This window comes from Phoca vitulina, unplaced genomic scaffold, assembly GCF_004348235.1.
Source record: "Phoca vitulina isolate PV1807 unplaced genomic scaffold, GSC_HSeal_1.0 scaffold91, whole genome shotgun sequence".
Classification (NCBI taxonomy): Eukaryota; Metazoa; Chordata; class Mammalia; order Carnivora; family Phocidae; genus Phoca; species Phoca vitulina.
Window position 1 is genome coordinate 1,425,133 of NW_022589794.1, and position 15,748 is coordinate 1,440,880.

At 54.3% G+C, this 15,748-nt stretch overlaps 1 protein-coding gene across 13 annotated transcripts in view; it reads right to left on the reverse strand.

Annotated features, from left to right (window-relative positions):
• RIMBP2 (RIMS binding protein 2) overlaps positions 1 to 15,748 on the reverse strand; it is a 92,960-nt gene that overhangs the window by 29,998 nt on the left and 47,214 nt on the right. For all 13 annotated transcript variants that reach the window (XM_032396357.1, XM_032396356.1, XM_032396364.1 and 10 more), the window contains 3 exons: positions 12,257 to 12,366; positions 9,655 to 10,467; positions 994 to 1,145 (listed from right to left, as the gene is read on the reverse strand). In XM_032396357.1, coding sequence (XP_032252248.1) covers positions 994 to 1,145; positions 9,655 to 10,467; positions 12,257 to 12,366 — 1,075 coding nt within the window. The remainder of the gene's footprint in view (positions 1 to 993; positions 1,146 to 9,654; positions 10,468 to 12,256; positions 12,367 to 15,748) is intronic.

Consider the following 15,748-nt stretch of genomic DNA (forward strand, 5'->3'; position numbering starts at 1 on the left):
AGGAGGGAGAGCAGAGGGAAGTCCTGGGGGGGAGGAGGGGGAGCAGAAGGGAGTCCTGGGGGAGGAAGGAGGGCAGAGGGGAGTCCTGGGGGAGGAGGGAGAGCAGAGGGAAGTCCTGAGGGGGGGAGGGAGAGCAGAGGGAAGTCCTGGGGGGGGAGGAAGGGGAGCAGGAGGGAGTCCTGGGGGAAGAGGGAGCGCAGAGGGGAGTCCTGGGGGGGAGGAGGGGGAGCAGAAGGGAGTCCTGGGGGGGAGGAGGGGGAGCAGAGGGCAGTCCTGGGGGAGGAGGGGGAGCAGGAGGGAGTCCCGGGGGAGGAGGGGGAGCTGAGGAAGCATGCCCCTGCAGGTGGCAGCTCCCAGGGACCAGGCAGGAGGGGCTCAGATAGGCACTTACATCTGATGTATCAGCCCTGGCTCCTCTGGGGGAACAGGAGGGGGTGGGAGGATGGACAGGAGCTTCCCCAAGCCTCCCCGCTGTGTGTGTGTCATGTGCCGGGATGGGGCTGGGGCTTGGGCTGGTATGGGGTCCCTATACTGGGCATTAAGGACACAGGGTCTCTGGGAGCCAGGCCCGCTGTGTGTTGATGTGCAGATGGCCCCCCTCCCCTTTGGCTGGTGGTACCATCTTCTCAACAACAGTTGGTCGAGTTTATGAGCCCGTCATCTACTGAGGGGGCTGATTTTGTGGGGTCGAGAGGCGAGTTTTCAGTACTGAGGGGAGAACAGGAACCGCCCAGGGCAGGGCAGCAGGGGCGTGGGAGGTGGGCAGAGAGAATTCTGGAAAGTTGGAGCCACAGGAGAGAAGGGGGCTGTGTTCTGCCGGGGTGGGGGCCCTGGGCGCCGCTGTAGGTGCTGTTCAGGCCGAGCCGGTGGATCTTGGGGGTGGAGAGAGGGAAGAGAGGGAAAAGAGGGATGCCCCCCCCCACCTCACCCCTCCAGGAGCAGATGCGGACCAGTCCCTGGCCAGCCCCGCGCGATCCCCCAACCAGAACTCACCCTCTGCCCTTTTGCATACACGCCGTAGCCGGACACGTTGGCCCCGTTGGACAGCCCGGCGGTCGTCAGGGCGGGCGGCTTCCAGGAGACCTGGACGGTGGCTGGGGTGGCCCCGGCGTGGACGGTGACATCTTGTGGGGGTGCCGGAGGGCCTGGGGGCACAGAAAGCAGCGCTTTCAGGGCACGGCCCTCTGGCAGGTGAGCGGCGGCGAAGCTCACTGCTCTCACCTGGAAGGCGCGCTCTGGGTCAGGTGGCCAGGGCAGCGGGCGAGAACGCGCACCACACAGGAAGGCAGGGCAGCCGGAGGGCGGCAGCTCCTGGTGGGCACCGCGGCCCGCGGCTCACCTGGGCGTTCTTCCGCCCCTGCGACCACCTGCACCCTGTTCCCAGAGCGCGAGCGCGGACGTAGTTACTGGGCGGTGGGATTGACTCAGGACGCACGCAGGAGAGCCCAGCTACTGGCAGAGAGAGATTCCTCCCTCCCTTCTCCCCTCCTTGCTGCTGCCCCCTTTCCTCCCTCCATCTGTTCATGGACTTGAGAGAAGGTAGGCGTGGACCGCATGTGCAAGGGGACAGAGCTGAGCGCCGAGAGAGACGGGTCTGAGGACAGCATCTGACCCTGAGAATCCGGCTCCGCACACAGGCTTCCCAGCTGCACCAGCGAACACTTCTGTTGTGCCCTGGCCAGTCTGCATGTGCCGTGCGTTGTGAGCAGCCAGTTCGAGCAGCACGGAGGCCGTGGCCGTGGCCATGGCCCTGGTCATCTGGAGGCTCCCAGGGACAGCAGGATGGCCCGTGCTGCCCACCACCCTTTCCTCGAGGTCTGTGCACATTTCCACATCCTCCTGTTTGAACGTGGCCTTTCATTTGGAAAAGAATGTATTTATAACTTCCAGGAGGAAGGCTCGGAGCCCCACATTTGGCATGACCTTGCTACAGCTCCCCCAAGGTATGCATTTCTGGGGGGGCGGGCAGCTGTCTACGGAGGATTCTCTGTGGGCCACATGCTTCTCCTCGCTGTGTACTTTCCACCACGGGATCCTCACACAGGCCTGTGATCCCAGCACAACCCCACTTTGCACGTGAGGAGATTAAGGTCCAAGGGAAGTCACTCAGCTGTTCAGTGCTGGAAGCAGGATTCACACCCACACTTCCCTGTAGCCCATTTGCAAAGGCACGTAACGACTCCACTCTTAATAACACTCCGTGATAAAGGTCTTCAAAACGTCTTCACAACCTGGCTCAGAAGTGAAATGCTACCTGGATAGTTAATTTAAAGGTGACATATTGCCAAAGAAAGGTGTGTTTAGAGTCTGATTCAAAGAGATGTCCTTTCCTTCATGATTCCCCCATCCACTCACCTGCTCAGCACTGACTTGGCTACTGCTGGATACCAGGCCTTTGCCTTATAACCAAGACGGCCAGTTCTATCATCCTAGAAATGCAAACAAATCAGAGGCAGGATAGGACGTGGTAAGAAAGTGGACACTGGAGCCTGCCTGCCCAGGTTCAAGTCCCAGATCTACCAGTTACTGACGTGGGACCTTGGACAACTGTCTTTTATTTAGTTACCTTATCTATAAAATAGACATGATACAGAGCCTGTTGGCAACAACGGCTATGTACGCACTAAAACATCATCATTGTATTATTATACTCCTGCTCAGACAGCCGTGCTCAGTTTCTAAACTTCCCTCTCAGTAAGATGTGGCCCAGTGGCTGACTCCTGATGGAACAGGGCAGAAGCGATGGGTGCCATGTCCAGGCTAGCCCCCCAAAAGCTCCGCAGGTGAACCTATAAGGTCTTTCCCCCTCTGGTTGGGAAGGAGATGACCCCTGGAGGCAACCTCAGAAGCCACAGAGTAGAAATGGCGAAACCACGAGATGGACATGCCTGGGTCCCCACATCACCACTGGAAGAGAGCTGCCCATCAGGAATATCTGCATCAGATCCCATCATGAGCAAGCTTCTGAGAAATCATGGCTTCTAACATACAATAAATCCTCAATACAGCCAACTTCATCAAGCATGAGATTAAATGAACTAATATGTAGATAAAGTGCTTATAACAGTGCATGGGCTCAGAGTAAGTGCCATTTATATGCTAATTATTGTTATTATTTGTTTCAACTTGACTCCAAAGGCACTGGACTCCTCACCCTCCCATAAAAGATCCTGAAATCTCCACCCTCTATATCAGAAGTGGAAGACCTTTCTGGAGAGCACAATCCTTTTGGTGGGGACCACTTGTTTTGGTGGCTGTTGTGTTTGACCAGACTCTGGGGATTTAGTGATGATGAGTCTGTTTTCTGTCTCTGAGTAGGACTGTTCCTTCCTAAGCACTGCTAACTGCATCAACCTTGAGTGCCGTCTGCCTCCCTTCCCTGTGATTGGTCACCATGGCAGACTCGCCCCCCAGAGTATGGGACAGATCATAGAGGCCCTCATCCACTCAGAGCTAACTTGTTGCCAGGGCTCTTGGAGACCTGTGGGGTACCACTTCCCCCTATCTCCTCAACACTGTCCTCATGGCCTGGTAGCATTCATAAGATGAAAGCAATCAGTGGTTCTTGTCAGAGCCAGGTCGCTCTCCTTTGCTGATGAAGAACACCCAGCAATGAGAAAAGCAGCCATGCCTCATGGTGGAAAGAAGCACCCTGAGCCATTTCCAAAAGCCTCCCGTGAACATACCCCGTGTGATTCATCCCACACTATGGGGTAGAGGGAAAGTGGACAGCCTGTGGTCTGTGCCTTGAAAGGAGGGAAACACAATAGCAAATCTGACACTTAACCAAATTCCTTTTTATTCTCCCTTAGGACACTGCCCAGCTCACTTGTACAAGAGATAGAGTCCAAGCAGGAAGTGGTGGTCTTGCCGGATTGTGGAATTAGAAGTCGGCGTTCAATGACGGCAGACGTGATAGAAATTGAGAGAGGTCCCAGAGAGTGAAGACCCAGTACAAGAGGATCCCTAACCTCTGTGTGCCCATTCCCCTCAAACTATTCGGTGACCCCTAAATTGTGCCTGTGCAGGGCAAGCAGGAATGCAAACAACATAAAGGAAAGTAAATAGCTAGACAGCTATAGAGTTCAGCATTGATTCTGGTAGCTGCCTAGTGCTAAGAGGAAGAATTTGGAGTTCAAATCCTTTTAAGTTAGAGGAGCTTGAGTTTTCCATTGGAGACACAGAAGGTCCATCTCATAGAAGTTGGGATCATACATCAGGACTAAGGGCCACATTCTAAAGGCAAAAATGAAATATATTTACTCAAATAAAGCTAAAACAAGCATCTACAGGATCTAGATATGTCACAAATATAACTGTCTGCTAGAATAAAGCTCAATACTCTGCAGAGGTGTTGTTACAGCTGTTACTGATGAAGATAACAGAATCCAGAGTCTCTCTAGGGCATAATCTACAATGTCCAATACACAAAGAAAGTCACCAGATGTGGAAAGAAATGAGAAAATATGATTCGTAATCAAGAGGGAAAACAGTCAGTAAAAGCAGGCCCACAGATGACCCAGACGTTGGAAGTAGAAAAGACTTTAAAATAATTATTACAAGTAGGTTAAAGAATGTATAGGTAAAGATAAATGTGGGAGGTGAAGAGATGGGAATTCCAAGAGTGATAAGAAAATTTTAAAAAGGACCAAATGAAAATCCTAGAATTGAAAACTGCAATGGCCAAAATAAAAATTTCATTTAATGGTCTTCACAGCAGATTGGACACTGCAAAAGAAATAATGAATACACTTGAAGACAGAGTAATAGAAATTATCCCAACTGAAACACAATGAGGAAAATGATCTAAAAAAATAAACAGGAGTTCATAAATCTGTACGACAACAGCAAGCAATCTGACTTATGTTTAATTAGATTCTCTGAAGTGAAAGATAAAGTAGAAAAGGTCTGTGGAGATACAAAGTTTGAAATTTAAAGAAAAACCACTACCACTACCACCCTTAGATCCAGGAATATCAGTAAATTTCAAAAAAGATAAGTAGAAGTAAAAGTAAGCCTAGGCACATTACAGTCAAATTACTGACCATCAAAGTCAAAGAGATAAATCTTGAAAGGAGTCAGAGAATGAACGGGACAACAGGAAAGAGAGCTGACTCCTTATACAAATAGGGAAGGTCAAGAGAAAGGGAATGACATTTGCACAGTACTGCAATAAAAAAAAAAGTCTAGAATTCTATATCCAGAGGAAAAAATATTTTTTCAAGTTTTATTTATTTATGTAATCTCTGCACCCAACATGGGGCTCAAACTCATGACCCCAAGATCAAGAGTTGCACACTCCTCCAACTAAGCCAGCTGGGTGCCCCCAGAGAAAAAATATTTTTAAATAAAGGTGAAATAATGAATTTTTTTTAAGATAACCAAAAGAATACTGAAAGAGATGCTAAAGGAAATTCTTCAGAGCTAAAAGGAAATCACACCAGGTGGAAATATGAACCTACAAAAAGGGATAGAAACTGATGGAAATTGTAGATATATTGGGAAATATAAAAGACTATTTTTGTCAAATTCTTCAAAAGCAATTAATTAAAGCAAGATAATAACAATGTATCAAGGGGTTTGTGACTTATGTAGAAGTAAAATATATAAAAACAATAGTAAAAATGAAGGAGCAGAAATGGAATTATACCTTGGTACTATTCTTCCCTTGTAAATACATTATCTTACTAATGTAAGCTAATTTTTTAAACCTTTATTTATTTGAGAGACAGAGATAGTGACAGAGATAGGGAGAGTGACCATGAGTGGGGAGGAGAGAGAAGCAATCCCCCTGCTGAGCAGGGGGCCCTACATGGGGCTCGATCCCAGGACTCTGGGATCATGATCTGAGCCAAGGGCAGACACTTAACCCACTGAGCCACCCAGGCACCCCTGTAAGCTCAGTATTAATAAGTTAAATATGCATGTGTTACTCCCTGAGGCAATCTCTAGAGCAAGGATACAAAGAGTTATAGCCAAAAAAAGTCAATAGAGGAGGAAATGGAATAGAAAAATATACTTAGTTGACTCCTTCCTTCCCTTTCTCCCCAAAAAGGCAGGGAAAGATCAACAAAGAAAAAAACAGGATAAATGAAAAACAAAGAGCATATGGCAGACTTAAACCAAGTCATGTCAGTAATTTTACTAAAAGAAAAGGAACTAAAGATTCCAATTAAAAGGCAGAAATTGTCAGGTTTCTATAACACCAAGATCTGACTATCGACTATTCACAAGAGACATCCTGAAAATAAAGGTACAAAGAATTTGAAAGGTTAGAAAAAGATATAACATGTAAACGCTCAGCATGAAAAAGCTGGTGATCATGTGAATGTCAGAAAATACAGACTTCAAGACAAGAAGTAACACCAGAGACCAAGGGGGCATTTCATTATGAGAAAGGGGTCAATTCATCAAGGACTAACCATTTAAATGTGTATGCACCTAGGGCTCCTGGGTGGCTCAGTCGTTAAACTTAAGCGTCTGCCTTCGGCTCAGGTCATGATCCCAGGGTCCTGGGATCGATCCCTGCATCAGGCTCCCTGCTCAGCGGGAAGCCTGCTTCTCCCTCTCCCACTCCCCCTGCTTGTGTTCCCTCTCTTGCTGTCTCAGTCTCTGTCAAATAAATAAATAAAATCTTTTAAAAAAATAAATAAATGTGTATGTGCCTAATAATGGAGCTTTACAATATATAAAGCAAAAAGAAAACTGAAGAGGAAAATAGACATATAGACAATAATTCTCAATAACTGGAGAGACTGAGCAGACAAAACCTGTAAGGGTATGAAGATTTGAAGAATTCTACTAATAGGTCTCTCGTGTCCCATCTGGGAAGTGGCTTGCCCTTCCTGCAGCCACCGGGAACTCTGCATACAGGCTTCTGGTCATGATCTGCCTTAAATCTCAGGGGCTGCAAATGCCAAGCCAGCCTGGCAGGCAGGGGGACAGTAGAGCTCAGGAGAAATTCCAGCTCCTCTCTCTTCATTCAAGTATCCGGTTCACCTGGCACTGGGAGGGTGGGGGATGCACAGGGCAATGCTTAACCCAGGCTGGAGGAAAGAAGTCTGGCCACCTCCAGTAGGCAGGCCTGGCCTCTGCAGGGACCACAGGATCTTGGGGCTGCCAGCTGGGAATGATGTGCCTTGTTTGTCTAGGCCCTTTTGAGAAGTCCTTTTCAGAAGATGCTGTATGCAGTGTTGCAAACCCTAAAGATCATCTTAAATTCTGATCTGAAATCTACCTCTGAATGCCAGCTTTAAATTCCACACCTAGATTTTAGGTACCACAACGGCTACCATTGAAAACACCACGTTTCCTGCCCCCAATTATTCACATGGCTGGTGTCACCCTAAAGCACACATATTGCCCATCCCTCTGCTGATAGCTGTCCCTGGGACGTGCAGCTCTGTGACCTTGTGATCCCACCTGTGATGTCCTGTTTCTAGTATCGGCTTGCTGAGGACCCACCTGATCCTTCTCCTTGGGGGTGAGTGACTTCTCATAAAGGTGGGGGACTCTGGAATTCATGATTCCGGCCTTTCTGTTGAGTGCATCACTCTATCCAGAGTTTTCTAAGGGCTAGCATTGCATCCTGAGCTAATGTAAGTGTTCAGAAACCCCATTAAGTCTTTCAGGGTCACTAGTGTTTCCTTGATCACCTGGCTCTGGCACTTCGATCAGTCTCAACAAGATCCCAAGTCTGGGATCTTCCTCAGTACTCCCTTCTACATAAAGTGAAATCACAGTTGAGGGACAGGGGTTTGTGGGTGAAGGAAGACTTGGAACTGCTCTTCTGTCAGCTCCAGCCCAGCTCCCCACGTGGGCCCAGAGATGCTGACCACCGGGGGGTGGCTCTTATGTCCGCCGTGTGGGCATGCTCAGTACAAGTCATACCTGAGATGAGTTCAGAACGCGCTGGTCTGGGAGCACCCCTTTCCTCCCACGCAGGGCAGGATCTCCCAGACCTTCCCCTCACTGCACTCACAATCAGAACATAGCCTGCCTCCCCCACCCCAGAATTCATGCTGAAATCCTAACCCCCACGGTGCTGGGGTCAGGAAGCGAAGCTTCTGGGAGGGGCTGACGTCATGACTGCAGAACTCTCAGAGGGGCGTCAGTATCTTCATCCAGGAGGCCCCACGGGCGTCCCTCGCCTCCTCTACCCCGCGAGGACATGGGAGAAGACCCGCCTGTGGACCAGGATGCAGATCCTCCCCAGACCCCGACCCTGCGGCGCCTCGGCCTCAGACTTCCAGCCCCCAGAGCCGTGAGGAGCGACTGCACTGTGTTCTGGCGGCGCGCATGGACTGGGACGCCGGGGATGGGGAGCTACCTTGTGGGATGTGCCCTGGGCTCATACCTGGACCCCCCATCCTGTCCATCTCACTGTGAGCTTCTCCAGAAGCCCGTCCTGGTGGTCCCAATGCGTGTGTTCCTCAACCCTCCCGAGCCCCGCCCCCAGCCCGGTGCCTGGTGTTTCTCGTTTCTTGACCCCCCAGCACTGACCACGTGACTCTGTAGTAGGCCTCAGGGCAAAGGGTCTTCATTGTCCCGGTATTCACGGTTGGAAATCAAGTCATCACGGAAGACAAGTGCACTGACCCTTTACAAGTCCGTTGCTCCTCAGACATCCCTCCCTCCTTAAGGTAGCATCTGCCCCACCTGCCCGTGACACTGCTGCTTTGTAGGTCAGACGTTAGTTGATTATGGGTTTGGCAAATGCTGGAGAACACAATGAAACAGAAGTGAATCCATCACGAATTGAGAGGCCCATCTTGTGTTAGATGGAAGACTTCAGGCAGCTGGTAAGAGTGCTCCTGGAGAAGAAACAAATTGCTTGTAAAAACTACCGACAAATGAGGCAGGGCGGGGCTGGATGAATTAAGCACAGAGAGAAGTCCAACAAAGAGGCTGCGAAGACGGGTATTTCAGGGGATCTCGTGAGTAACACAGGACAAAGAGAGGCTCTAGAGGAAACAAATTATGCCCTCAATATTCTTGCAAAAATGACCTTCTTTGCTCCAAGAAGGCTACTCTTCCTCCAGGTGTCCGGGCTCCCACCTGGGCACAGCTGGCCTGCTCGGAAGGTGCCCCACAGCCAAGACCAGCACCACGGAAGTTTCTGGAGGTGGGGGGAGTTGCCCCATGGCAGCACCGGGCCTTGGTGACTAGGAGATGAGCAGACCCTGCAGGCTACGATTTCCTACAATTTTACGTAGCAGATGCGCCCAGAACCCAGAAAAGCATCTACAACAGAATTTCACACCCTCTACACAAATTCACCCGCATGTGTGATTTACGATGAGAGAGAAAGAACGGTTTTGAAGGTGTGCGGACACTTGGTTTGCTGTTCCACTCAATGAGCACACGCTCGCGGGAGGGACGCCGTGGGGGAGACGTCCCCTCACGCCCCCGAGGGTGGCCTCACCGCGTCCTGTCTTTTCCAGGGCGGGCCTCTTGCAGACGCCAGTGTAAGAAGAAGTACCTTCAAAAACACGGTCCCTACACAAAATCCGCGTACCCTCCCCCTCCCCCTCCCCCTCCCCCTCCCTCTCCCTCGCGGGGCTTTCAACAGTGCCATCTGGGTACTGTCTTCCCCGCCTGAGCCCTCTAGTCCCAGCCCTGCCCCTCGGGGCCCCACAGGAGGCCGGGGCTCACCTGCGGGCAACGTGGAGAATTCCACGAAGGCCTCTTTCTTCTCCCGTTGCTCCAGGGGCAGCTGCCACGGCATCTGGTGAGGCTTGGCCAGGACCCTCACCTTGTAGGCCATGTTGGGCCTGAGGTTGAAGAACTGGTACTTGTACTTGGCGGCCCTGACGACGTCCAGCTCCTCCTCGTTGAGGAAGATGACGTGGCTGTAGTTGCTGTTGGTGGGCAGCCAGGAGAGCTGGGCAGAGATCTGGGTGATGTTGTCCACCCTCAGGTGGGAGGGGGCCACCACCACGTCCTTGCCCACCAGCAGTGTGCACTGCAGCTCGTCCGAGCTGCCCCGGCTGGTGATGCACTGCACGGAGATCCGGTAGGTGCGGGCCGCCGTGTTGAGCTTCTCGATGAGGGCCTTGGTTCTGCTCCCCAGCACGAGGCTCACGCGCGTCTCCTGGTCCACCAGCACGTTGTAGCTGTTCACGGTCCCCCAGCCCGGCGGCACGGCCGGGGGCTCCCAGGCCACAATGACACTTCGGGCGAGTTGCTTGATGAGGGTGATTTTTCTAGGGTAAGGCACGATGTCTTCTCCGATCTCGTCAATGTTCACGCCCAATGTCCCCTCACCATTGTCCGTGATGCCGGCGTCTATGTGAGTGGGGGCGTGGAGGTCCAGAATGTTCTCCCCCTCCAAGCCGATGCCGGCATGGTTGATGAGATTCTGGTCCTGTTCATTCCCCAGCGTACTTGCTAGTCGTGACTCGCTGTCCTGGACAAAATCCACAAAGTTGGAGGGCACCAGACCCCTCTGCCCGTCCAGGAGCTCACCTGTTGGCACAAGGACAGTGAGATCACCCGACCATCGCGTCGGGGGCACCCGAGGTCCCACCCCATCGTCTGTGCGGCTCCCCAGTGGGGCCATCCAGCAGAGCAATGGGACCACAGAGGATTCCACAGGACTTTACGGGAGCCTGCCCAAATGTCCCTTCCTCAGGACCCCGCTCTCACGACTTGCCACCTGCCACCCCCGACCCCGTCAGGCAGGGCGACCTGCTCCTTAACGCTTATCGTGAGCCGACACCACCGTGTTCAGTTACCTGCATACGGACATTGACGAACCTCCCAACGGGGCTAATGCCCCATGAGAGCAGGGACCCCTTTCTGTTCATCACATGAACCGTCCTGGGACACCCAGCACACAGTAGGTGCCCAGTAAATGTCTTAGACCAACAAACACGTGTGATATGAGGGGTTTGGAGGTAAAAAAAAAATAAAATAACCGTCTTCCTATCATCTTTGCCGGGGCGAGCATATGCATCGGAACTAAAAGGTGACCCGCCCCCTTGCAAGGCACCGTGTACGTCCTAACGAGGTCCCCAGTGTGCCATCTAGTGTGACACAGAGACTATCCACGTGGTGCCAGACCACACTGTCGAGTGTCAGAGAATGTCATCAAGCTAGCTCTCGCAGCGACGGGCGGCCGCGGGGAGAGCCCCTTCCTGTTGTGTGAAATGTTCTCTTTTGAGCTGGGCTCAAAGCCTATTAGCCGCAGGGGCCTGAAAACCCGAGAAGTGTTCTGAGGAGCCTCCAAGATGACACGGTCCGGACAATCTTCCAGCACCAGTGGGACAGGGACCACCCCCCCCCAGTACCTGGCAGGAGGCTGGGGGAGGCTGGGGGTGCCGACACTGGGGGCCCCCACCTCAGGGGACGTGTGATGGACCCAAGGAGGGCATGAGACCATTAGCCCTGGATTCTCCCAGACTAAATGGGGACCCTGACTCTGCTCCTGGTCCTCTGGAGGGTGTGGGCCTCGAGGTGGTCCACCCTCACTCGCCTCCAGGGCACTCCCACAAGGGGAGGTGATGGGGACGACGCTGACGGGGATAAGCAAGGCCCACCACGCAACCACCCCGCACCGCGTGTCCCCTAGGCTGGCCCTCTCCATTCTACTCAGAGGGAAGCTTCCCCCTGCCGCATGGACAACAGACCCCTGAGCTTTGCAGCCCGCTGGGAATCAGGCTCCGCAGGGCCATGACAGAGAACCCTGCTGGCTTCGCAAGAACCAGTCCTTCTGCTCAAGGGCAATCACGGGCAGTGACCAAGACCCTTCCGTCCAGAGCAACTCAGCTCGTGACACTGCGGGTGCTGTCCCCAAGCTCGTCCTCAGGCTAACGAGGGGACGGAGGTGAGGCGTCCCGGACAGGGGTGATCACATTTCCCGATTTCAAGCTGGGGGAGGGATCCAGCAGGACATGGGCCAGACAACAGCAGAACCCAGAGGTCGGTGGGGTCGCCCTGAGCCAGGAGAGGCCACCACCCGTCCTGCTGGGAGGAGGTCAGCTGGGGGAGTCCCGGGTGCTGTACAGTGAGGCGGGAGAGGCAGGACACCCCCTTTGGGACAGGAGGGTCCTCAGCCTGGGGTGTGTGCTTCAGCTGCCCGGGGAGCTCTGCAGGGACGTCTGAGGTCTGCTGGGGCTAGGACGCCCCTCCGTCGTCAGAACGGCGGAGGGTCAGGAGTAACCGGGAGCCTGGCCCGTCTGTCGGGGCCCCGGGCAAACAGGTCAGGCAGGTGGCCCGCCCCGGCGCACCCACCGCCCTGCACCCCCCGACCGACCTTCGTAGAAGCCATCCTCGTCCATGTCCCCATAGATGTAGAGGTATTTCCCCGCCGTGAGGGGCAGCTCGGCCTCGGGGTTCTCATTGGGCCCATCGAAGGGGTTGTAGCTGGAGGAAGGAAGGACACTCTTGAGTAGATGCTCCGCGTGGAGGCCAGTGCGGCAGCTGCCCCCTCCCCCCTGCACCTGCAGGCCCGCTCACCCACACGGGTCCAGACCAAGACGGTGTACGTGTGGGTCTGTGCGCCGGATGACACATTGACGGTTCTGGTCTTTCCGCTCCTACCTGTCGCGTCTACCACAACGACACGTGCTCAGATTAGGAAGCAAAAAAGATCGTGCACCCTATAATCTTCCTGTATATATTATTTAGCAGAGGTAGAATCATATTACATAGGCTTTTTAGTAATCTGCTTATTTTTCACATTTTCCCATAGAGCGGGACCCTCTCTCCGCCTCATAAAATATTCTATCGCGTCCTTGTTAATGGATGTGGAGTATTTCACTGAACAGACGGACTCACTCCGCTTAACCAACGTCCCAACACTGGGCGTTGATCTTGCTTCTAACCTTTGATTAATCTGATCAGCGTTGCATTAAATATCCTTCTAAACGTATCTTTGCACACTTCCACACTTTCTTCCTAAAGGTAAATCTCTAGGAAGCGGATTTGTTTGCTCAAAGGCATGGATATTTTTAACGTCCAGGGTGCCTACTGCCAAAATGTCCTGCAAGAACACGGAGGCACCGTTTTGCCCTCCCCTCCCCCTCAGGGTATGAGCGTGCCCACACTCTCAAGTCCTCAAAATATTGGGATGAATATTTTTTTTACAATCATGCCCAATTTGCAAAGAAAACATATGGTAGGTGAATTTTGGATTATTAAATTAATTTTAAATAACAGGAAAGGCTCCACTAAGTAAAACGGCATTCCTGGTAGTCAAAGGTGACAGCCGCGTCCTGAAAACGTGTAGTAGAGACGCTGTGATGGGCACACGCCAACAGCACTGGAGGCTGGGCAACATGTCAGGGACAGGTTTTATGTGCTCAGCGAGGAAAGCAAAGAAGGTATTACTTCTCCCAATTTTAAGCACAGGGCGAGGTACGAGGTGCCGGCCCAAAGTCACCAGTTCCCTAAGTGGCAGGGGTGGGACCAGAGTAAGGGCCCCCTGGTCCCTGTCCTGCGCAGATTTCACGGCACCGAGTCGCTCTGCCACTCCCTGTCCAGGTCCCGGGGTCTAGGAATGCTGTGCAATGGGCTGATGGTTTTCGGAAGTCAGTAATGGCCAAGGGGCCACCTACACCAGGAGCAGACAGACGCATGTTTACTGTGAAACCCCGGGGGGTGGAGGAAGTGGGGAAACAGTCTGGCAAGGGGGTGGCGTGTGCAAAGGCCCTGGGGCAGGGAGCAGGGTCCCTCCCGGGAGCTGAGAGCCAGCCTGGCTGGAGGTGAATGCAGGAGCATTGAGGGATGACAACTGTCAGGGTCCCCGTCGATGTGGATTTGATCTCTGAAGCTGGGAGGTATCAGGAGTGTTAAGGTGGGGTGTGGCTTGAGCACACCTGCATTTTATGGAGACCCTCAGGGCACCCTGTGCATGGGGCTGGCAGAGGAGATGGGGTGAGGACGTTGGATCAGGGAGCAGCTCAGGAGGTGACGAAACTGGGCTTTGCCTGGACACAAAGAGTGAGGGGGCATGGGGCTGAGGGCTTCGTGGGTCAGGACGAGCGGAGGGGGACACGCGCACTGAGTCGGGTCCGTGGGCGGGGGCTGACGCTGGGAGAAGGGAGGGCAAGGGTCAGTTCGGGGTGTCTCACTGAATTTGCAAGCTCAGGGGGGCGAGGGGGGCAGCCGTCGTGTGCAGATGGAGAGCCCACCCCAGGCAGGACCCTGGACGCAGAGGGAGTGCACGGGGGCCGGACGGATAAAGCACCCCGTGCGCCCTGATCTGCAGACAGAAAGGAGGGAAGGCCCCAATGGTGCCACGGTGCCCACATGCGGGGGCCGGGGGGGGGGGGGGAAAGCCCGGCAACGGGAACCCCGGGAAACCTGTAGACAGGGGGAGCGTGGTGGCTGGGAGGGGGGGGGGGGGGGGGGGGGGGGGGGCGGGCAGAGCCGCAGGGCGAGGCGTGGGTGAGGGTGGCGGGCATCCGGACACGGCGGCGCACTTTCCCCTGTGACTTGTGTCCCACGTGAGCGAGTGACATCTCCACAAAGCTGTTTGAACAGAGGGATGGGGGTTCTGGGCCGGCGGCTGGGGAGCGGGCAGATGTGGGGACGAGCGGGCGGCCATCGGCGGGAGGTGAGTGTACCAGCCGCCACAGGAAGCGACATCCAGGGCAGGGCTTCCTGTTCTAAGCTTGGGGAAACTTCCTCCCAGCGGCTGGTTGAATAATGTCGGTGTTTGGCGTCGGGGAAACCCCCCAAACTAGAACCGCCCCGTCGGGGACTCTAAGGACATTTAGAGAATGCGGGTCTGCCACGTCCTCTCTGGGCCCGGCTTCTGTGCCGCTCACAGTTTGCTGTGGTTTGGGCTCTTCTGGCAGGGTGCCCAAAACACACAGGCATGAAAGCATCAGCAGGAAAACGTCAACAGCGCCGACGAGGAACGGGGCGAGGGGAAGCGGTGCAGTCTGGCCATGGCGGGCGGCTGCCGCGTCCTACAGAAACCAGCCAGTCGCTCCCGCCTCCTCGGTGCCTGGTTTCACGCTGGCTATGGACTGCGTCCTCGGGGCGCACTGGCTCTCGGGGCCCCTGTCCCAGGAATGAGCCCTGGCCTATCCCGGGGAGTGGAGGGAAGGCGAGCCCAGGGCACAGGGCGGGGGAGGCAGGGGTATGTGGCTGGGGAACCTGGAAGCCAGTTCGGAGAGCGCAGCTCAGCATCGGAGGGCGCCCCACCTTCTCGTGACCCGGGCAGGCCCAGCCCTCCCCCCAGGCCCTGCGCCCTGTGGCCCAGCAGCTCCTCCCAGTGCTGGGGCAGCGTCCCCACCGACAGTGTGCGGGATGTGCCTAATCGGGAAGCCTGTGGCCCCGGGGGGGAGGACTCCAAGCGCTTCTGTTATCTGAGCAGAAGTGGGTTTTCATTGGCAAAGTGAATGGATCACTAATCAGAAAATAATCTGCTAATCAGCATAACAGCTGGTACAAATGGCTCGGGTGGAGAAAACAAAGGGTGTGGAAGGCACAGGGCTTGGCTAAAGCTCGGGGGGCTCCGCCTGCCTGAAGCTTGCGGTTCTGCGGGGTGGCGTCCGCGCGCCGCACACAGACTCGGGGCGCCTGGGGCGAGAGGCCGGGTCGCGGCTGAGCGTGAAGAACAGGAGGGACGAAGTGTTTCCCGTCTGCTTGTTTGTGTCTAAGTCCTGGCGTCTGTGCCTACGGCAGGACCCGCGTCAGGATGCTTTCCTTTGAAGCAGGTCGAGAACTGGGGGGCACAGCGGCTCTGCGCTCGCCTCTGAGTCGTGCGGAGCCCCGGCCTGTGCGTTCTCACCGA